Source organism: Chelon labrosus, assembly GCF_963514085.1.
Source record: "Chelon labrosus genome assembly, chromosome: 6".
Taxonomy (NCBI): Eukaryota; Metazoa; Chordata; class Actinopteri; order Mugiliformes; family Mugilidae; genus Chelon; species Chelon labrosus.
In genome coordinates, this window is record NC_140342.1 from 2,795,453 (window position 1) to 2,812,614 (window position 17,162).

Sequence of the window (17,162 nt, forward strand, 5' to 3'; positions counted from 1 at the left end):
AAATTCAATTTGACACAGCACCACAGTTTGTGATAATACTGCATGTCATGTCAGGGCACTTTCCACTTTTAACGGTGAGAGTGGGAAGGGAAAATTCAATGTCACAATGTCAGTGATATACAACAGTATACATATAGTAAAGGTACAGTGCTCAGTGCATCATGGGAAGTCCCAAGCAGCTTAGGTCTACAAGCTGATTCCATGAAATTAATCTTGGGTCCAGACAATAAAAAGGTTGCTGTTGTGTTGACTGTGGGATGAGGTTTGAAAAAGTACAATTTCTGATCAATGTGTGTAACCAGCAATAAAACATAATCACTTCAACTTTATGAGGTGAGCTTCAGATGTAATGGCCTCCAAAATTTATAATCTTACTAATCTTTAATGTTATTCACAGTGGTACTAAAATCCCCAAATTCTCCAAATATTTTCAATGTCCCAGACACACACAGCACTAAAAAATGACTTGCTCAGTAACGTTTATAAGGCATCTTTAACTAGCAATAAAAAGTGTGAACTTTTCCAAGAGTAAATCACTTTGATAAAGAATAGTTTCAACACATTGTGTCAGCTGAAAATACATTTCAGGATTGTAGCTGTGAAATCTGCCAACTGAAGAAGAGAAAAGAAATGCTTTGATGACTATTACCAGCTTCTTGTCACTGCATTTATCGGGCGAACTCTCAGTATGGCCAATAAAGGAAATGTTCAGGCATTCAGGCAACTCTTGTGACAGCAAAAAAAGAAATAACTGAACGTTTTCTATGTTTCCAGCAACATCTGGTGTCCGCATCAATATGCTTGTGTTTAATACAGCAATAATTCAATGTCAGTTTTACTAGCAGACACACTGCTGCAGGCATTCAGGAGCATTAAGCTGAGCTGAACTGAACTGCACGGTCTGTCCTGAGACTCCAACAAACACATCACTCCTCACAAGATCCGTAACAGCAAATAGAACGACTACATTAATGAAGGTTTGTTCAAAGCACATAAAAAAAGATTTGTTAAATACGGCACTTTATTTTGTGCACTAACAGACCATAAAGTTAAAGAAGCAGACAGGTTAGGGTCAGCTGAACGAGGTGTAGGAAAAACAAAGTTGGGGCTTTCAAATGAGCAGCTGTCTGCTCTGCAAGAGTTCAGTGGGTCCCACAGAACAGTATGTAATCATTCATTTTTTATTCATTGTCATTAGAAATGTGCTTTATCATATATATGTCATTATTAATAATAGTCATAAAATGGCACAAGTGGGGTTAGTTCTTTTTTTATGTACTGTATATAACAAAACTACTCATGTTTGTGGATGAGCATGGGATGGCTCTGATGGAGTGCAGTAGTTCAGTGCACCACTTTTTGTCCAGACTAAAATATTTTAGACACTCTACCAACTAAATTAAGTGTCCCTTTGAGCTTTCCTTCTGTACCACCACATTCAATTCAGTTATAATTATATAGCATCAATAACAATTCAAATTGTCTCAGGACACTTTACAGAAACCAGAGCCTGAGACCCCCAGAGCAAGCACTAAGGCAACAGTGGCAAGAAAAAAACAAGAAGACACATTGTGCAGAACCCAGCTCATATGTTCCAGCTGGGTAGAGACAGAAAAAGATATTCTCTACCAAAGATTGCCATGACACTGAGAGCACACAGCTTTTACAAGTAGCTCACACAGCCTCAGGAAGCTGTGAGTATGACAATAGAGTTTGTCTTTACCTCGGTTTTTGGAGTCAGTGTTGAAACGATCAACATGTTTTTAACATTAACATTTTTAACAAAAATCCATCTTTTTAGTTCTAAACACATTTACACAATACTATGGATGAATTAGGCTGAACTGGACAGGGAATTATAAAACTGTGGCTCATTCATTCACATGAAAGTTGCTCAGTGGAAAAAATAAATAAATAATATGCTTCTTGGCATTAAAGGCTCCTAGTTGGGCCCACATACTAGGTTGCGATGGTAGTTATAAAAATTACATGGACCATCTGTTTGCACCAAAACACAAATGAACAGTGGTGTGAAATAAACAACACCCTCCCATGTCCAGTGTTTTGTTGTATGTAACATGGGTTTATTAACAAGAACTGCATACTGGATTACAAGGTGCTCATTGATTCAAAGGTTCTGCTGACTTGTGAATATTATTGGCCTGAATGGATCAAATTCAGAAAATAACTCATATCACACAGGTTTGTAACAATCAAAACCATGTATTCACTCCTTTTTAGGACTCTTTTTCCAACTATTGAATATAGTATATTGAATATATTCAGTGTGGTTTTTGTGGAGTTTATTACAGGATGATGTGCTATTTTACAGCAAAGCTGCCCCACAGCCCAGCAGTGTTAATGGGGACTGCAGCACTGACTGTCTATAAAGGTGCCTGCAGGTAGGTTCTTGTGTACAAAAATATCACATTTATCATTTTTTGAAACATCTCAGTTTCCAGATTTGAAAAGTTTGATTGACATCACTCAACTCTCTCCTACTTAGTCAAGACACATCCACCTTTATGTTGAAACAAATAAGGACAAGTGATGATGATGATGCTCGTACTCCATGGGATTTCACTTGGGGACATGCAGTAAAAGTGAAGCAATGCTAGGTCGTGTAACGAATAGTATATATGAACTTGATAAATTTATACCGTTGTGTTGGCAGACTGTCTCATTTAGTGGAGCTAGGCTCTTTCCGTAATTCTCTTTTCAGACCGCCAACTGATGGAGAAAAAAGTGAGCATGTGCAGTGTTCTGGATACCTCTGGTATCATGTCTCACACATAGAAATGTTTGAAGCTGGAAGTCCCCGGTGATTGATTCCTGATCCCAGCACTTATGAGAGCATGGAAAATTCTGACCACTTCCCCGTCTCTTTTTCCGTTCTTCTCTTGTCATTTTCACACATTTTCACTTCACCTTATTTAATTTCCACCTTCTTTTACGTAACGCTCTCTTTTTGTTGGCGGCCACCGTTCTCACTCCTCCTCCCTCTCCTCCGCACCAAGTTTCCTGGATGTGTGCTCCAGTTTTCCAGGCGTCTGTTGGACAGGGCAGAGTTACAGTCCAGTGCTGGTGGAACAGCCACTCACTGTAAGAATCCACATACTGTACTTTGAGGTCTGCACAGAACTGGTCTCAGTGACATTATAGTTCAGTATTGCACACCATGACCAAGGATGCTGTGCACTAAGCACTGTCACATTTGATGAAAATGCATCAGACTGACAGCAATCTGCATTCAAATCTGACACAAGACTCAGAGGTAGACAGGGTGGAGGGAAATGTATGTACTAAAAACAAATATGATGTTCTGTCAGCATATGTGATCATGCAATGTAAAACAATGTAAATTCTCAAACATAACTTTATACACCTTCCAAATACAATATTATTCATTGCACTTGTTTCCATCACCAGTCACCATGCTAAAGTCGGGTTCAGCCTTCCTTTGCTGATTTACCAGCAGCACATTCATTCTGCCAACCTCCTTCTTTTGGTTATACCACAACCGGAAATTCTACTAGAATCCAATCTGGCCACTGAAGACGACTTTTGCTTTGGGACATGGTGTATTATCCTGCAGGAAGCAGCTGTCAGAAGATAGTAAACTGTGGTCGTGAAGAGATCCAGAGGGTCAGCAATAATACTCAGATAGCTCTTCTGTGGCATTCAAATCAAGAATTACTGGCACCACAAAGTGTGCCAAGAAAACGTACCCCACATCATTACACCACCTGCAGCGGCCTTGCTGCTAATACAAGGCTAGTTAGGTCCATGGATTCATGCTGCTGATACCAAATTTAGTTTAACCGTAGTGATAAACATCCTGGGAGAAGACGCAAACATTAACTGAGGAGTTTATGCAGTGTAGCTATTTGGAGGATAATTACATGAACACTGGTGTACCAGTGTTCTTAATAAAATGCTTGTGGCTGCTTTAATGCATCTAAAACTGGGCAGCTGAAATCGATATAAAGAAGATTACTTTAGATTTGTACTACAAATTATGAGAAGCCCATGCAGATCTGCCATCTTGTGGCTGTTTATCATTACTACAGAATAAAGGCTGCCTGGGCAACAGCTTAGTTTTGTTTTATTAATGAATATATATTTGAAATCACCACCATAACACCTGAACCCTATGTGCTTTCAGTTTTGTTAAGGTTAACCCACATTAATGTGTTGCATTGTACCAAGATTTAAATCATTTTAAGACATTTTAGGAAATGAGCCACTGAACAGACAAAATACACTGTCAGAAACACTCTGACAACCAGTTTAACATAATTATGGTTTTCAGATTTGTCCTCAAGCTTAAACCTTTGCAGATATGTTGCATAATATCTATCAAAGCAACTAAATAGTATTTTCAGCGTTGTAAGGATAAAAAATTCTTAATAGGCACTTAAAATATACTATTTGCAATAACATTTCCCATCTCTGCTGCTCATCGGGCTTATTGATGTGAATTAGTGGTAATCACTGAAGAGGAGTTTAATGAAGGTAATAATTTGTTTTTCTCTCTCAACATTCAGAGAGAGACTCTACTTGGAGGAAAATCCAAAACAGGATTCAGGAAAGTGTCACATCAGGTCAGTTTAGTAAGCTCTGGACGGATGTTCAGGATCCTGAATGATCACATTTCATGCATTTGTCTGATATGGTGATTTGGTTCATAGTAATAATTCTTATTTTTCCTCCGTGGATCCCTCATGGTGAAATTCTTTCTCTGCATTTAACCCATCCATTCATTCAAACAGCAGTGTGTACACTCAGAGCAGCCCTTGGGGGGCAGTTTAGGTGTTAGGTGCTTGCTCAAGGTACCTCAGTCATGGACATGAGAAGATGAAAACCTGTGACCTTATGGTCCCAAAGCTGTTTCTCCAACCATGAGCTGATGTAGATTTTCCTTAATCAGTCCAACATCCAACTCTTGATAGTGTTTGTAAACTGTAGTCTGGCCAGGTTGTACTCACCAAACAAGGAAACATGTTTTCATGCTCCACATATTGAAAGCATTCTTGACCTGCTGTAAATCATAAGGAGACTTTTCTTCACCAGGCTTGTTTGCCACGTTCTAGTTTTCCATCAAGAACCTGCTTTGTCAGAATCAACCCAGCTGATTTTACAAAACAAAGCATGTTCCGTATCTCTGATAGATAGTTTACTTTCTTTGAGCACTACCTCCTGCAGGACAGCTCTCAACAAAATCTGTTCCAAAGTTGAGGCATTTGTGTATCCACTAATGTTAATTAGACATACAGCTAAAAGAAATATTGACATAAAGCTGACATTTAGAGATTACATAAAATGAATGACAACGAGGACACTGATGCAGCTTTTCCTAGTTGTAGTGCAGAAGAGAAAGGACTTAAGGCAGACACACATATCACTTTTCCTGTCTGCTTTTGATTTCTCTGTACTCTGCTAACTATTTTTGAACATGAGCCTGGGTCTTTCCAGAGCTGGCAGACATTCATTAGAACGTGTCTACCGGGGATTTTGTGTAATTGCCAGAGACGGGAGACAAAAGTTCTGCACACTGGCTTTAAAGTACTTATGTACTGCATTTTTACCCCTCAGAGCAATGAATCACTGTGTACTTGAGGATATATGACAGACACAACATCAGAAAAAAAGGAAATTAATGGAGGTCGTGTGAGGAAAATTTCGTTTCCCATTGATCACTCTGACATGTTCCAGTGAGCTTCTGGGCTGCAGTTTAAGAAAGTATGATATCATTTGAATTATGACTGATGCTTTCAACATCTGCCTGACAGAAACTGGATTCCAGAACAAATAAACCTTGCAAACTTCATTGCAGAGTGATCTTTGAGTTGGATCCATTGGTCTGGATGGGAATCAAATGACACCCACAGCTGGAGGAACCAGGTTTCTGTTGGATGTGCATTAAAGGCAGAAGGAAGAATTTAGACATGAATGACGAAAAATGACCAGTGATTTGTCTGGAACACAAACAATGGTTGCTCCAAGAGATTTTGGATGATGATATAGGAGATTCTTATTTGTGCTGATATGCATCCCACATACACTCCCTCTCTATTACTGCTCAAATAGGAAATATTGCTCAAGCCTAATCAAATAATTCACAGATCAGTGCAGATTTTCGATTTGACATTTACAGATCTGCTTTTATTTACAGTTTTATGTGTGAATTACAGAAACATATTTCAACATTTAGGATATGACCTAATTCATTCTGACATGGATCAATGGATTACAGACAAAATCAGGGTCTTAAACATCTTGAATGTCTGAAAACACAATATGAATGTGTGTTGGCCGGCTCTGTGTTATCTCTTTTTTTTGCCTGCATGGATTGTAATCCTTTATCTGTGTGTGTTATTTCTGTATGTTCAGTTGCCGGATCTCGTCCACTCTGTTGCGGTGCAGCTGGAAGGCAGGAGTCACCCAGCGGCCGCACGAACACTGATCCCCGCACCAGTTGAATGAGCCCAGCTTAGATCTACACTTAGGGCACAGAAGCTATACACACACACAGAAGACAGAGAGGAGGAGTTAACAAAAAGAAAAGTATCACTTTGGATCAAAATATTTGCACATCTTTGTTTGTAACTCATCAAGATTGTTCACAATTTGTGACAATAATCTCAATGGACACCTTAGGACTGGCTGTTACATGACAATTCATCCATCATCTATAATTGATTATCGATATATGGTCCAATACTATTCTGCTCATCAGATTATGGGTGTAATATTGACATTTTTTTTAATCATACAAAAAACATTTATTTAGGGTCAAAGGAAGTATGTGCAGTACAGTGGGTTTTCCCCCGATCACAGGGTTGGCAGTTTGACATGATAAAGTGTCCTTTGGCATTGAACACAACATTGCATGTGTGAAAGAGAAACATTTGGATACCGCTAAGGAAGATAAGCACTATATACAGTAAGTGCTGCCCATTTACTAACATTACAATGGTCCAACACAAAATCAACTAAAATCCTTAGGTGGCTACAGCAGAAAAGTGATGGTTCAAACCAGGAAGTGGTACTATGGTACCACTTCCTGGTTTGTGTGCATCAGTGGAGGTGTGTTTTACCTGTCCATCCATCACTCCAAGTAAGGCCTGTTCCATCCACTGCACTGGCTCAATGAAGTATGATGTACACTGGACTTCTCCTGAACAACAACATATTTCATAACATCAGAAATGTCAACACAACAAGCCATCAGACTGAGACATAGATGCACATGTTTACTGAGACTGTGATGTCTACATGACTACGAGTCTGCTGCCAATGAAAAACTGATCATTTTTCAAAACTCAACATCAATGAACCTCAGCTCTGAAGACCACATGAAGGGAAATACTTTGAAGATCTACAAATCTTCTTACCAGTGAGGTTACTGGACTTCTTGTGACTAAAGGCTGACGCTCCTTCTCCTACTGGGTGACTGAGAATACTGGAGTCGCGGAACAGAGTCCGTCTGCAGAGGAGAGGGTGGAGGTTCAGAACTTGAACTGGAACTCTGGCTGAGAAACTCTTGCAGAGTTTCATGTTTATACATCCCAACTTCCCTGAGAAGCAAATGCATCACTGAATATAACTACATTCACAAAATATTACCATTAGTTCAGATTCCATTGCAAAACATTTTAGGTTCCCTCTCATCCTTCTGTGCTCACTACCAGTGTATTAAAGTATTTCATTCTCTTGCAATTGTCTTGCATGCACAGTATGTTTAAGATTTTCAGGGACATTCAGGTCAAGTCTAACTCAAAAGCTCCAAAAACTTGTGTTTGTTGTTCATGGTGGATTTTAAAGTCCGCTGTGGATCATTGTCTGTGAAAAACAGACAGCGATCAGACATAACATTATGACCACCGAGAGGAGCCAAATCAACTAAATTTACATGACATTGTGAACACGTTAGCGTTCATAATGTTGACGTCTTCCACACACTTTATACACATAGATCACCAGAAACTAACTATGGGTTACATTATTTCACCGCCACCGGGCTGCATGCACTGCTCAGCCACAACATTATGACCACTGCTAGGAGAAGTAAAAAACATTGACCATCTTGTGACAATACAATGTTCTGCTGGGAAACTTTTGGACCTGGCATTCAAGTGGATGTTACTTAGACATGTAGCACCCACCTAGACCAGACCAGGCACCCCCACCCCATAGCAATGACACTCCTTGACGGCAGCAGCCATCCCCAGCAGGATGCAGCCTGACACAGACACACACACAAAAACGGTTTAAGAACAACTCATAAAACATGAAGAACAGCACAAGGTGTTGACCTGGCCTCCAAATTCACTAGATCCCAAACTGATCAAGTATCTGTGGGATGATCCACAGAGGCCCCTCCCCTCAACCCATAGGACCCAAAGGCCCCAACTAACAACATTGTGTTACCAGACACCACAGGACACCCTCAGAAGGCCCATGTCCATTCTCTGATGAGTCACAACTGTTTTGGAGGCACAAGGGAGACCTACACAATATTAGGTCATAATGTTATGCCTGATCGGTTTATGTTGTAGAATTTTGCTTCACATTCATGACTGTATGGCATTTGCCTCCTTACTAAAGACACGTGTACTATACTCTGGAGCATTCTGCCTCTATAGTAACTTCTCCAGCTTTCACCTGCACTTTCTGCATCGATAGGACACTTCAGAAGAGCTGGAGAGGGCAGGGTCAACAGCAAACAACTCCCTGGGAACCTGCTGCAACTCTGTTCACACACACAGCAGGGAAAATGAAATTAGAAAAATATAATAATGGCCATATAAAGTGCGCAAAAAGGCTCATCTGTGTGTATGGTTACCTGGGTATTTCTCTGTGAGCTTGGTCAGTCTGTATTGTTTGTACAGAGGACTGGAGGTGTCCACTTCACATTTCATGGCCTCATACAGACACAGCTGCTCTTCAAAACCACTGTTGACCCTAAAACACAAAGCCTACAGGTCAGCTCGTCTTTTCAGTTATCTGCAATCATACAGAAGTAAATCAAGGTGGAGTAACTGGATGAATCACTTACTGGACGTCCTGTTTAACACTCCTCAGTCGGTGGTAAGCCTCAGTGAAGGCCAGCTGGTACCTCTTCATTAAATAAGCAGTCACAATGGTGCCACTGCGACTCCGACCAGCCTGGCTGACACACATGCAGGCAGAGTAATACTTTGAGTTTATTCAGTTTTATGAATGACTGTCTCCCACTACCTAACATCATGCACACAGATAGTTGAGTAGAGTTTGAGAAGCTATAAAGGCTGCAGGCATTTTACTGTCAAACTACCATAGAGCTGACAGATCCATACAAATATATAACTGAAATTGAATTACAAATGAGTAAGAAAAACATTAGTGAATAGTAAACAATGAAATAAGAGAGATGACATCTTACCAGTGGACAAGTGCAGCCCGGCCTGCCTCCACAGCCTCCTGAATGAATAGGAAACAGTCGTCCATGTGACTCAGAAGGTCAGACGTCGCTTCATCTAAAACATTGACCCACTTCCTGCAAAAGGCTGCATTTACGGGAAGCAGCGTGCCGGGGTCTACGGAGTCCACAGATAGGATGTGAGTGACAGCCGCATCTGCCAGTGCCTCGGGGTCGTTGAGGTCGGCGGCAGTGCCGATGAACAGGCCGCGGTCCACCAGGAGCATGACTGCAGAGAGAGACACAGAATGAAACTAATGTCTTAATGTGTAAAACAAGTTCAAGTATTACAGTACATTCAGAAGACAGTAAATTAATCATTCCATTAAAATTATTATTCATTCATTCATTCATCTTCTGTAACCGCTTGTCTGCGGAGGTGCTGGAGCCTATCCCAGCTGTCATCAGGCGAGAGGCGGGGTACAACCTGGATAGATCTCCAGTCTATCACAGGGCTAACACACAGAGAGACAGACAACTATTCACACTCACATGCACACCTACGGCCAATTTAGAATCACCAATGAACCTAACCAGCATGTCTTTGGACAGTGGGAGGAAGCTGGAGTACCTGGAGTGAACCCACGCAGACACAGGGAGAACACGCAAACTCCACACAGAAAGGCCCAGTCGGCCCATGGATTCAAACCCGGAACCTTCTTGCTGTGAGGCATCAGTGCTAACCACCACGCCACTTTGAAGGACTTTGACTTTATTTATTGGTTTGAGGAAATAAAAAAAAACAATACATAAAAACTGAGGAAATGTTTCAAAAATGTTCCTCATTACTTTAGTGTACATTTTATCCCTTTATTTCGTAGGGAAATGTGGTTTATTTTCAAAAGTGTTTATTATTAGCATTAAAAAAGCAAAACAAATGACTAATTAGCAAAGATTAAGAGTGACGTGTTTCGTAACTATGAACCTTTCTAACTTGCAGCGAGTAATAAATGATTTAAGAAAACAGTTGTGTATTTCTGAGCTTTAACTGTCACATGTACCCATGTTGACAGCTCGACAGACCCAAGATAGACTGGTACCTCACCTCGTCTCTCAGTTTCTGTTGCTCTTCCGGTGAAACTTCGTTGCTGTTGTTGCTAATCGCTTTAAGCGCGCACCCGGGTTTTACAGTCAACAAGTAGAACGAAAAGCAATAGTTAGATAGATAGACTTAAATAAAAAATGATAAACTATTGAATAACAAATGTGAACGTGCGTTAACAGCATAGAAAGGTGTTTGGTTTGTCAGTGCGTCTATCCGGTCGGAAACATAGACACGAACTCTATAGTTCCGGATACTGCTGGATACATTTGTTTCTTCTCATACATGTTTCTTTCTTTATTTTTACTGTTTTCTACATTGAAGACATCAAAACTATGAATTAACACATGGTATTATGTAGTAAACAGAAAACCGTTAAACAAACCAAAATATGTTTTGGTAACACTTTATAATAACTACACACTGTGAAGCATTAGTAAACCATTATCAAATACTTAATGCATTATTTATAAAGCATGAGTCCAACATTAATACACATTGGTAAACAGTGGTAAACAGTATATATATATATATATATATATATATATATATATATATATATATATATATATATATACCATAATATATATATATTTGTTCCTAACTCATATGCATTTTTGTAATGTGTTTAATAATAGATATATATAATACTGTGTAAAAAATATCAATCCAGTCGTTTCCTCACAGGAAGGCATTGTAGAGACCTACGGCCTGACGGACAAACAACCTCTTCAACCTGTATGGTACGTGGACAACCTGTCCGTGGAGCAGGACAGAGACAGCAGCCTGTCCCTAAACGAGCTTCTCTGCCAGACTATGGTGTCGTGTAGAGGGTGGTGGACATTGTTCATAATGGACCGGAGTTTGTTCAAAGTCCTTGCCTCTGCCACTGATGTCAAGGTTAGGGTTAGGGTTACTATTTTATTAGCGCCGATACGTGTTTATAATTTACTTATTATAACACACTTTGTAACAATTAGTACATGTGTGAATAATATGTTGTATAAATGTACATCATAATAGTTCATTAATCGTTTATTTACACTTTAATGATCTTGATGAACTATTGAGAACTCTTTAGTAGTCTGTAAATACTTTAATATTTAATTTTTAAATGATAAACTGATCATTTGGAAAGTATGAAAATACAATTATTAAACATGTTATAGAGATGCTTACGAACTGGGAATAAAGCATTTAAACTATAAGCTATTACATTTATAAATGGGTTCTGCATTTCTGTTAATGCAGAACCCATGCTTTATAAATGATGAATTAAGTCTACTAATGGTTTATTAATTATTACAGTTATTACAAGGTGTTACCTATGCTTTACAGTTTAGATTCATCAAAGTAGCTGCCTTTTGGTTTGTCGACAACTTTGCTCACTCAGTGCATTCTTTCAATCAGCTTCAAGATGTAGTCACCTGGAATGGTTTTCCAACAGTCTTGAGGTGTTGAGTACATGTTGGCTTCTTTGACTTCACTCTGTAGTTCAGCTAATCCCAAACCATCTGAACTGGGTTTAGATCTGGTGACTGTGGAGGCCAGGTGATCTGATGCAGCACTCTGTCACTTCTTGTCTTTGTCAAATAGCCCTTACACAGCCTGGAGGTGTGTTTGGGGTCATTGTCCAGTTGAAAAACAAATGATGGTCCCACTAAATGCAAACCGTATAGGATGGCATGCTGCTCTGGTAGACATGCTGGTTAAGTGTACCTTGAACTTTGAATAAATCACAAACAGTGTCACCACCAAATGACCCCACATCATCACACCTCCTACTCCATGCTTCACAATGGGAACCATACATGTAGAGACCATCCGCTCAATTCTTGTGCACGTCTCACAAAAATATGGCAGGTGGACGTAAAAATCCCGCATTTCATCAGACCAAAGTATAGGTTTCCACTGGTCTTATACTGACTTATACTGGTCTTATACTGACACTTCTTGTCAATGTTCTTCCTTAGTTATGGCTTCGTTTGCAGCAATTCAACAGTGAAGGTCTGCTTCTGAACAACTGACATTGAGATGTGGCTATCACTTGAACTCTGTGAAGCATTTATATGGGCTGAAATGTGAACTCTAATGAATTATCCACTGCATAGAAGTAACTCTTGGTGTTGTCATCTTTTAGATCGAGAGACGTAACACATTCCGCTGCATTGATGGACTGCATTCCGATTTCTGTATGGACCATTTTGGGAGCAATATTAGGTATCTGTTGAGATGCTTGAGGGCTGAAGGTTAGACTGCACTGAACACACACTGCCTCAACAAAACACAACATTCTTTCCCCTCTAGCAAAATAAACCCATTAAATTAGTTTAGGCGTAAAGCTGAAATAATGAGTAGGAACAAGTGAGAACAGTGAGAGGAAGATACCAGGAGGCTGAGGTAATGTTTGCAGACACTGGTCAGCATCCTACAATCCCAAAGAATAAAGGGAATCTGGATCATTGGGTATCATGTTAACTCCAGCGATAGAGAGAAACAGAACATTTCTTAAGTGAAATGTCTAACTTTATATTAAAGCAGTGACAACTATGTGCTGGTTCAATGAATCTCTATTCTTCTGTTTGTTATATTGGTTGCCAGAACCTCTTTAAATAGCTACTTTTTGTGATGTCTGTCTGGTCTCCTGTTTCTCAGCACCTTCTCAACTTGCCGCCTTGTGTACCACAGTCTGTACATGGTCACAATATGGGGTGGCAATAAAGTTTACGAGCTGCTTTAATCTGACCGTCTGACCTATCACAACACATTGCGTTTGACTGCACGCCTCCTCGAGGTCTCATTAGAGGGCTGCCAATCACACATAATTGACTGTTAGAAGTGAGGCATATGAGAAAAGCAGAGCGGAGAAAACACTCACACATACAGTCAGTAAAGACCAGCAGGTGAATGGGAACAGAGTGGGTGTGTTGACGATGTGTTTGGTCTGTTGCAGTGACTCATTGACGTTGTATTATCACATGGTGTGTTGGAGCGTCAACAAGCTGCTTTCTAACGGATGTCAAACAAAGCTTTACCTGCTTTTGCAATACTTTCTATCAAATTTCAGTTTTTATTAAAGTCATTGTATGTAGGGTTTTTAATTTTGATGTTTAAAGTTTGCATGGTGTGTTGCTTTCATTCCATTCTCAGTTGAAACAGCAATATCGTCTAATTATCAGGCTAATCCTTAAGCTGAAAGGAATCTTAAAGAGAATGCTCCCTGCTAAAAAACATACCCCATAAGTGTGCAGATTTAGAACCATGTATATCACCATGTAGTTTTGTGGCAAAGTTAATTGTGTGTTGTAGCTAGCTAGCCAGCTAGCCTACTAGCTAGAATTGAAGCAGTGCACAGACTGCTGTGGCAAATGACTTTACTATCGTACAGTGGGAGAGATATATCCATGTAGTTTACTCATGAGGACCCATAGTTATGTTTTGTTGTTGGCTGCTCAACTGACAGCATCCTCTAGTGATATCTAGTAGTAATTATGACGGGAGGAAGAGGTTGAGGTGGAGGGATGGGTGGACGGAACACTACTGTTGGAACAGTCACAGAAGACTGCTGTTTATTACCCATTTCAAAACAAAAAAGAAAATGTACCTATTCGAATAGACCTTTTCCATTCCGTAACCGTGGCAATTAAGCCCTTTAAACCTTAGGAAGGTAATTATTTTAACAAAAACAAAAATAAATCTTTAGTTAGGCCCCAGCCTAACCAAACCTTTAGCACAGCGTGATCACATCCTATCATTTTTAAACAGTTATTAACAATCTGTCTTCCACAGAAGTCGTGATCCTATGGGTGGTAATGGGAGGGGCGAACAAATTAATTGTTGTAAGACTCTTTGATTAGATGTCTCTACTTTATTATGTAAAATAGCATTGGGACAACTCATTGAGACAAAACATTAGTCTCATTGCAAAGTGAAATCTTTTTTAGTGTCCTTTATTATTATTATTTGCAGAAACAATATCATTTTTTCCCTTAACAGCATTTGTGTCTATGGCCAAATAAACCTTTTGTGCTGGCCAGCCTCTCAATTGATTTCTTTCCTTATCATTTCTACTGTCTTAACGTTGAAAGGCAGTCTATCCACATAAAACTAAATGCCAATGCCTCCCTTACTAAACTGACCCCTTTCATTCATTCCTTTCTTTGGGTCTGTTCCCTCATCTCCTTCTTGTGGAAGTCACCCACATGTAGACACTTTTAATGACCCACAGACCAAGCTGCACAATTAAAACTCTGCCGCAAAAATGGTCAAAACCACATGACATCAGTTTTGGCCCAAGAACCTCATTCCTTAAGTTGACTGGTAGGGAAAATGTGGCCAAAAGGCAACAGGTAGGAGTGGTAACAGACAGAACCACAGACCTCACAAGCGAAAAAAAACAACAGCACTGAACTACTGTACTGTATATGAATACTATAATACTTGTGGATAATTAACCAATAATTTAAGAGTGACTTCCAATTCATTATTATTTTTATTGCTAAATTGTTAAATGATTACACTTCCTCCCAAAACATCCAGGCTCTATTGTGCCAATACACAAATAACCGGTACAGTGACTGGGGTAACTTGTAATAAGTTACTTTCTGTTTAACGTCTTGAAAGAGGTTACTGTCGTAGGAGTCAGTTTACTGACAGTGTAGGACGTTTATGTATGTCTTAGCAGTTTTTAATTAGTGTGTGGGCGTAGTGTGAGTGAGTAATTGTGTGTGTGGTGCTAATTAAATGAGTCCTTTCTCCTATATAAGACCGACCGACTGGTTGTTTGAGGAAAGAAGAGGAGAGGTGACACACCGAAGAGGTAACTGTTGATTCTCTTGCTTTCTTCCTGTCACTGTGGCAGTGTCTCTCTCTCTCACAAACACACATTCTCCCTCCGTATTTCATTAACAACGTTCAGATCACATTTGGTTTACGCTGAACACTGAAGATGACGATGATGGTGAAATTATCCCTGCTGCTCCTGTCTCTTGGCCTTGTTCTGACCTCTACTGCTGCTGGACCAGGTATGCATTGACATATACTGTATGTATTTAACATGTAAGATGGCATTTATATTGACATGTATATTTGCTGTGTGCATATCATTTGTTACACTGCCATCTATCATAACTTGTGATACCTAGAGTTACACCTTTAATATCTGATAATGCATATACTAATCCAACTAAGATGTAATCTAATGTTTAAATATACACCTATAAATACATTTACACTGTACTTACAATACCCTAATACTGATTTCTTAAATGTACCTTTGTTCTGTTATAATCTTAAAATGTCTCATACTGAATATATAAATTCTTACATGTCAATTAATTATACAAGCTTATAACACATCTACCCTATTTGAAATGTCTAGTAATTTAGCAATACTGTACTAATACCTAATTATTAATAGTTTACTCATAATAACTTCTGAAGGATATAAATTCAAGTATTGCTTCAGAGTCAAATCTCCCATCTTCAGGCAGCTGCTTGGGTCGTTGCGGTGAGGTTTTCACCAGAGGCCAGCAGTGTACCTGCGACCTTAACTGCCGTCAGCATAATGAGTGCTGCCCGGACTTTGAGGCTACTTGTACCATCGGTAAGATGCTCAGAATAAGATAAATTCATTCATTCAATTCATTTGGTAGTTCTCCTTTACATCAGATATTTTGACTTGTCATAGTATAGGAATTACTAAACTGTGGCTAATATAGGAAACTGAAAAGAACCTACATGTATTGTTATCCACAAAAGCAGGAAGGCTCATTAGACATTCAAGATATAAATCTGTCATATTAATTATCTTACATTAAATATAGAGAAAGGAAATGTAACAAATGCTTGACCACTTTGCATCGAAGCTATAGTATTTTTTTTTAAGGTGTGAAAGGGGATATTCTGCATGGCTTGGTCCTTCTTTCCATCACTTGTTTTAGTTCCTACAGAATTGTTGACCTCATTTCACCTTTTAAAACCCCTTTTTATTGTTTTTATCTCATTTGTTTCTTCCTTTAATTATTTAGGTTCTTCATGTTGTTTTAGCTTTTATGAAACTTTTTAACCTCTTTTAGTTTTTTAGTTTTTTAGTTTTTAGTTCTATCAGAATCAGAATCAGAATACTTTATTAATCCTTCAAGGAAATTGTTTTGTTGATGTTGCTGATATATTCTCCCTTTAGTGTTGGTCTCTTTGTGTCTTTTTTATAATCTTCTTTTATTTATCTTCCTTTGTTTCATTCATCTTTAGTCTAATTTCAGGTGGTTATTCCAGAATTTATAAAACATTCGAGCATTTAGCTGGTGAACATGACAGAGCATTTGGCTCAGACATACATTTTTCTCAGGACTAAAAACTCTCAGATGTGTGAATAGGTAACTGTTCCAAGGCCTTGATTTTTCATGGTTCGCTTCTGAGCTCTGTCCTTTTGAAGCCAGGATTGATTTAGGATATGTCGGCCTCTTGAGTGCAGTGTGTGCTTTACTGTGTTATTCTGTTGGTTTGTTGTCCCCAGCTCAGTCCTGTCAGGGTCGCTGTGGTGAGACGTTTAAGAGAGGTCAGCTGTGTGAGTGTGATTCACAATGCATCCGCTACAATACCTGTTGTCGCGACTACCAGCTGCAGTGTGGTAAGGGCCAGCAAACATGCCCCCAG

At 39.3% G+C, this 17,162-nt stretch overlaps 1 protein-coding gene across 1 annotated transcript; it reads right to left on the minus strand.

Annotated features, from left to right (window-relative positions):
• Positions 1-6,027: 6,027 nt before the first annotated feature.
• Positions 6,028-10,693, minus strand: dusp12 (dual specificity phosphatase 12). Its single transcript, XM_084545702.1, has 8 exons — positions 10,509-10,693; positions 9,428-9,692; positions 9,062-9,175; positions 8,849-8,967; positions 8,668-8,755; positions 7,398-7,489; positions 7,101-7,180; positions 6,028-6,519 (listed from the first exon to the last, which is right to left on the minus strand). The coding sequence occupies exons 2-8, from the start codon at positions 9,688-9,690 to the stop codon at positions 6,376-6,378; spliced, it is 900 nt and encodes a 299-aa protein (XP_084401828.1). The 5' UTR covers positions 9,691-9,692; positions 10,509-10,693; the 3' UTR covers positions 6,028-6,375.
• Between the last annotated feature and the right edge of the window lie 6,469 nt (positions 10,694-17,162).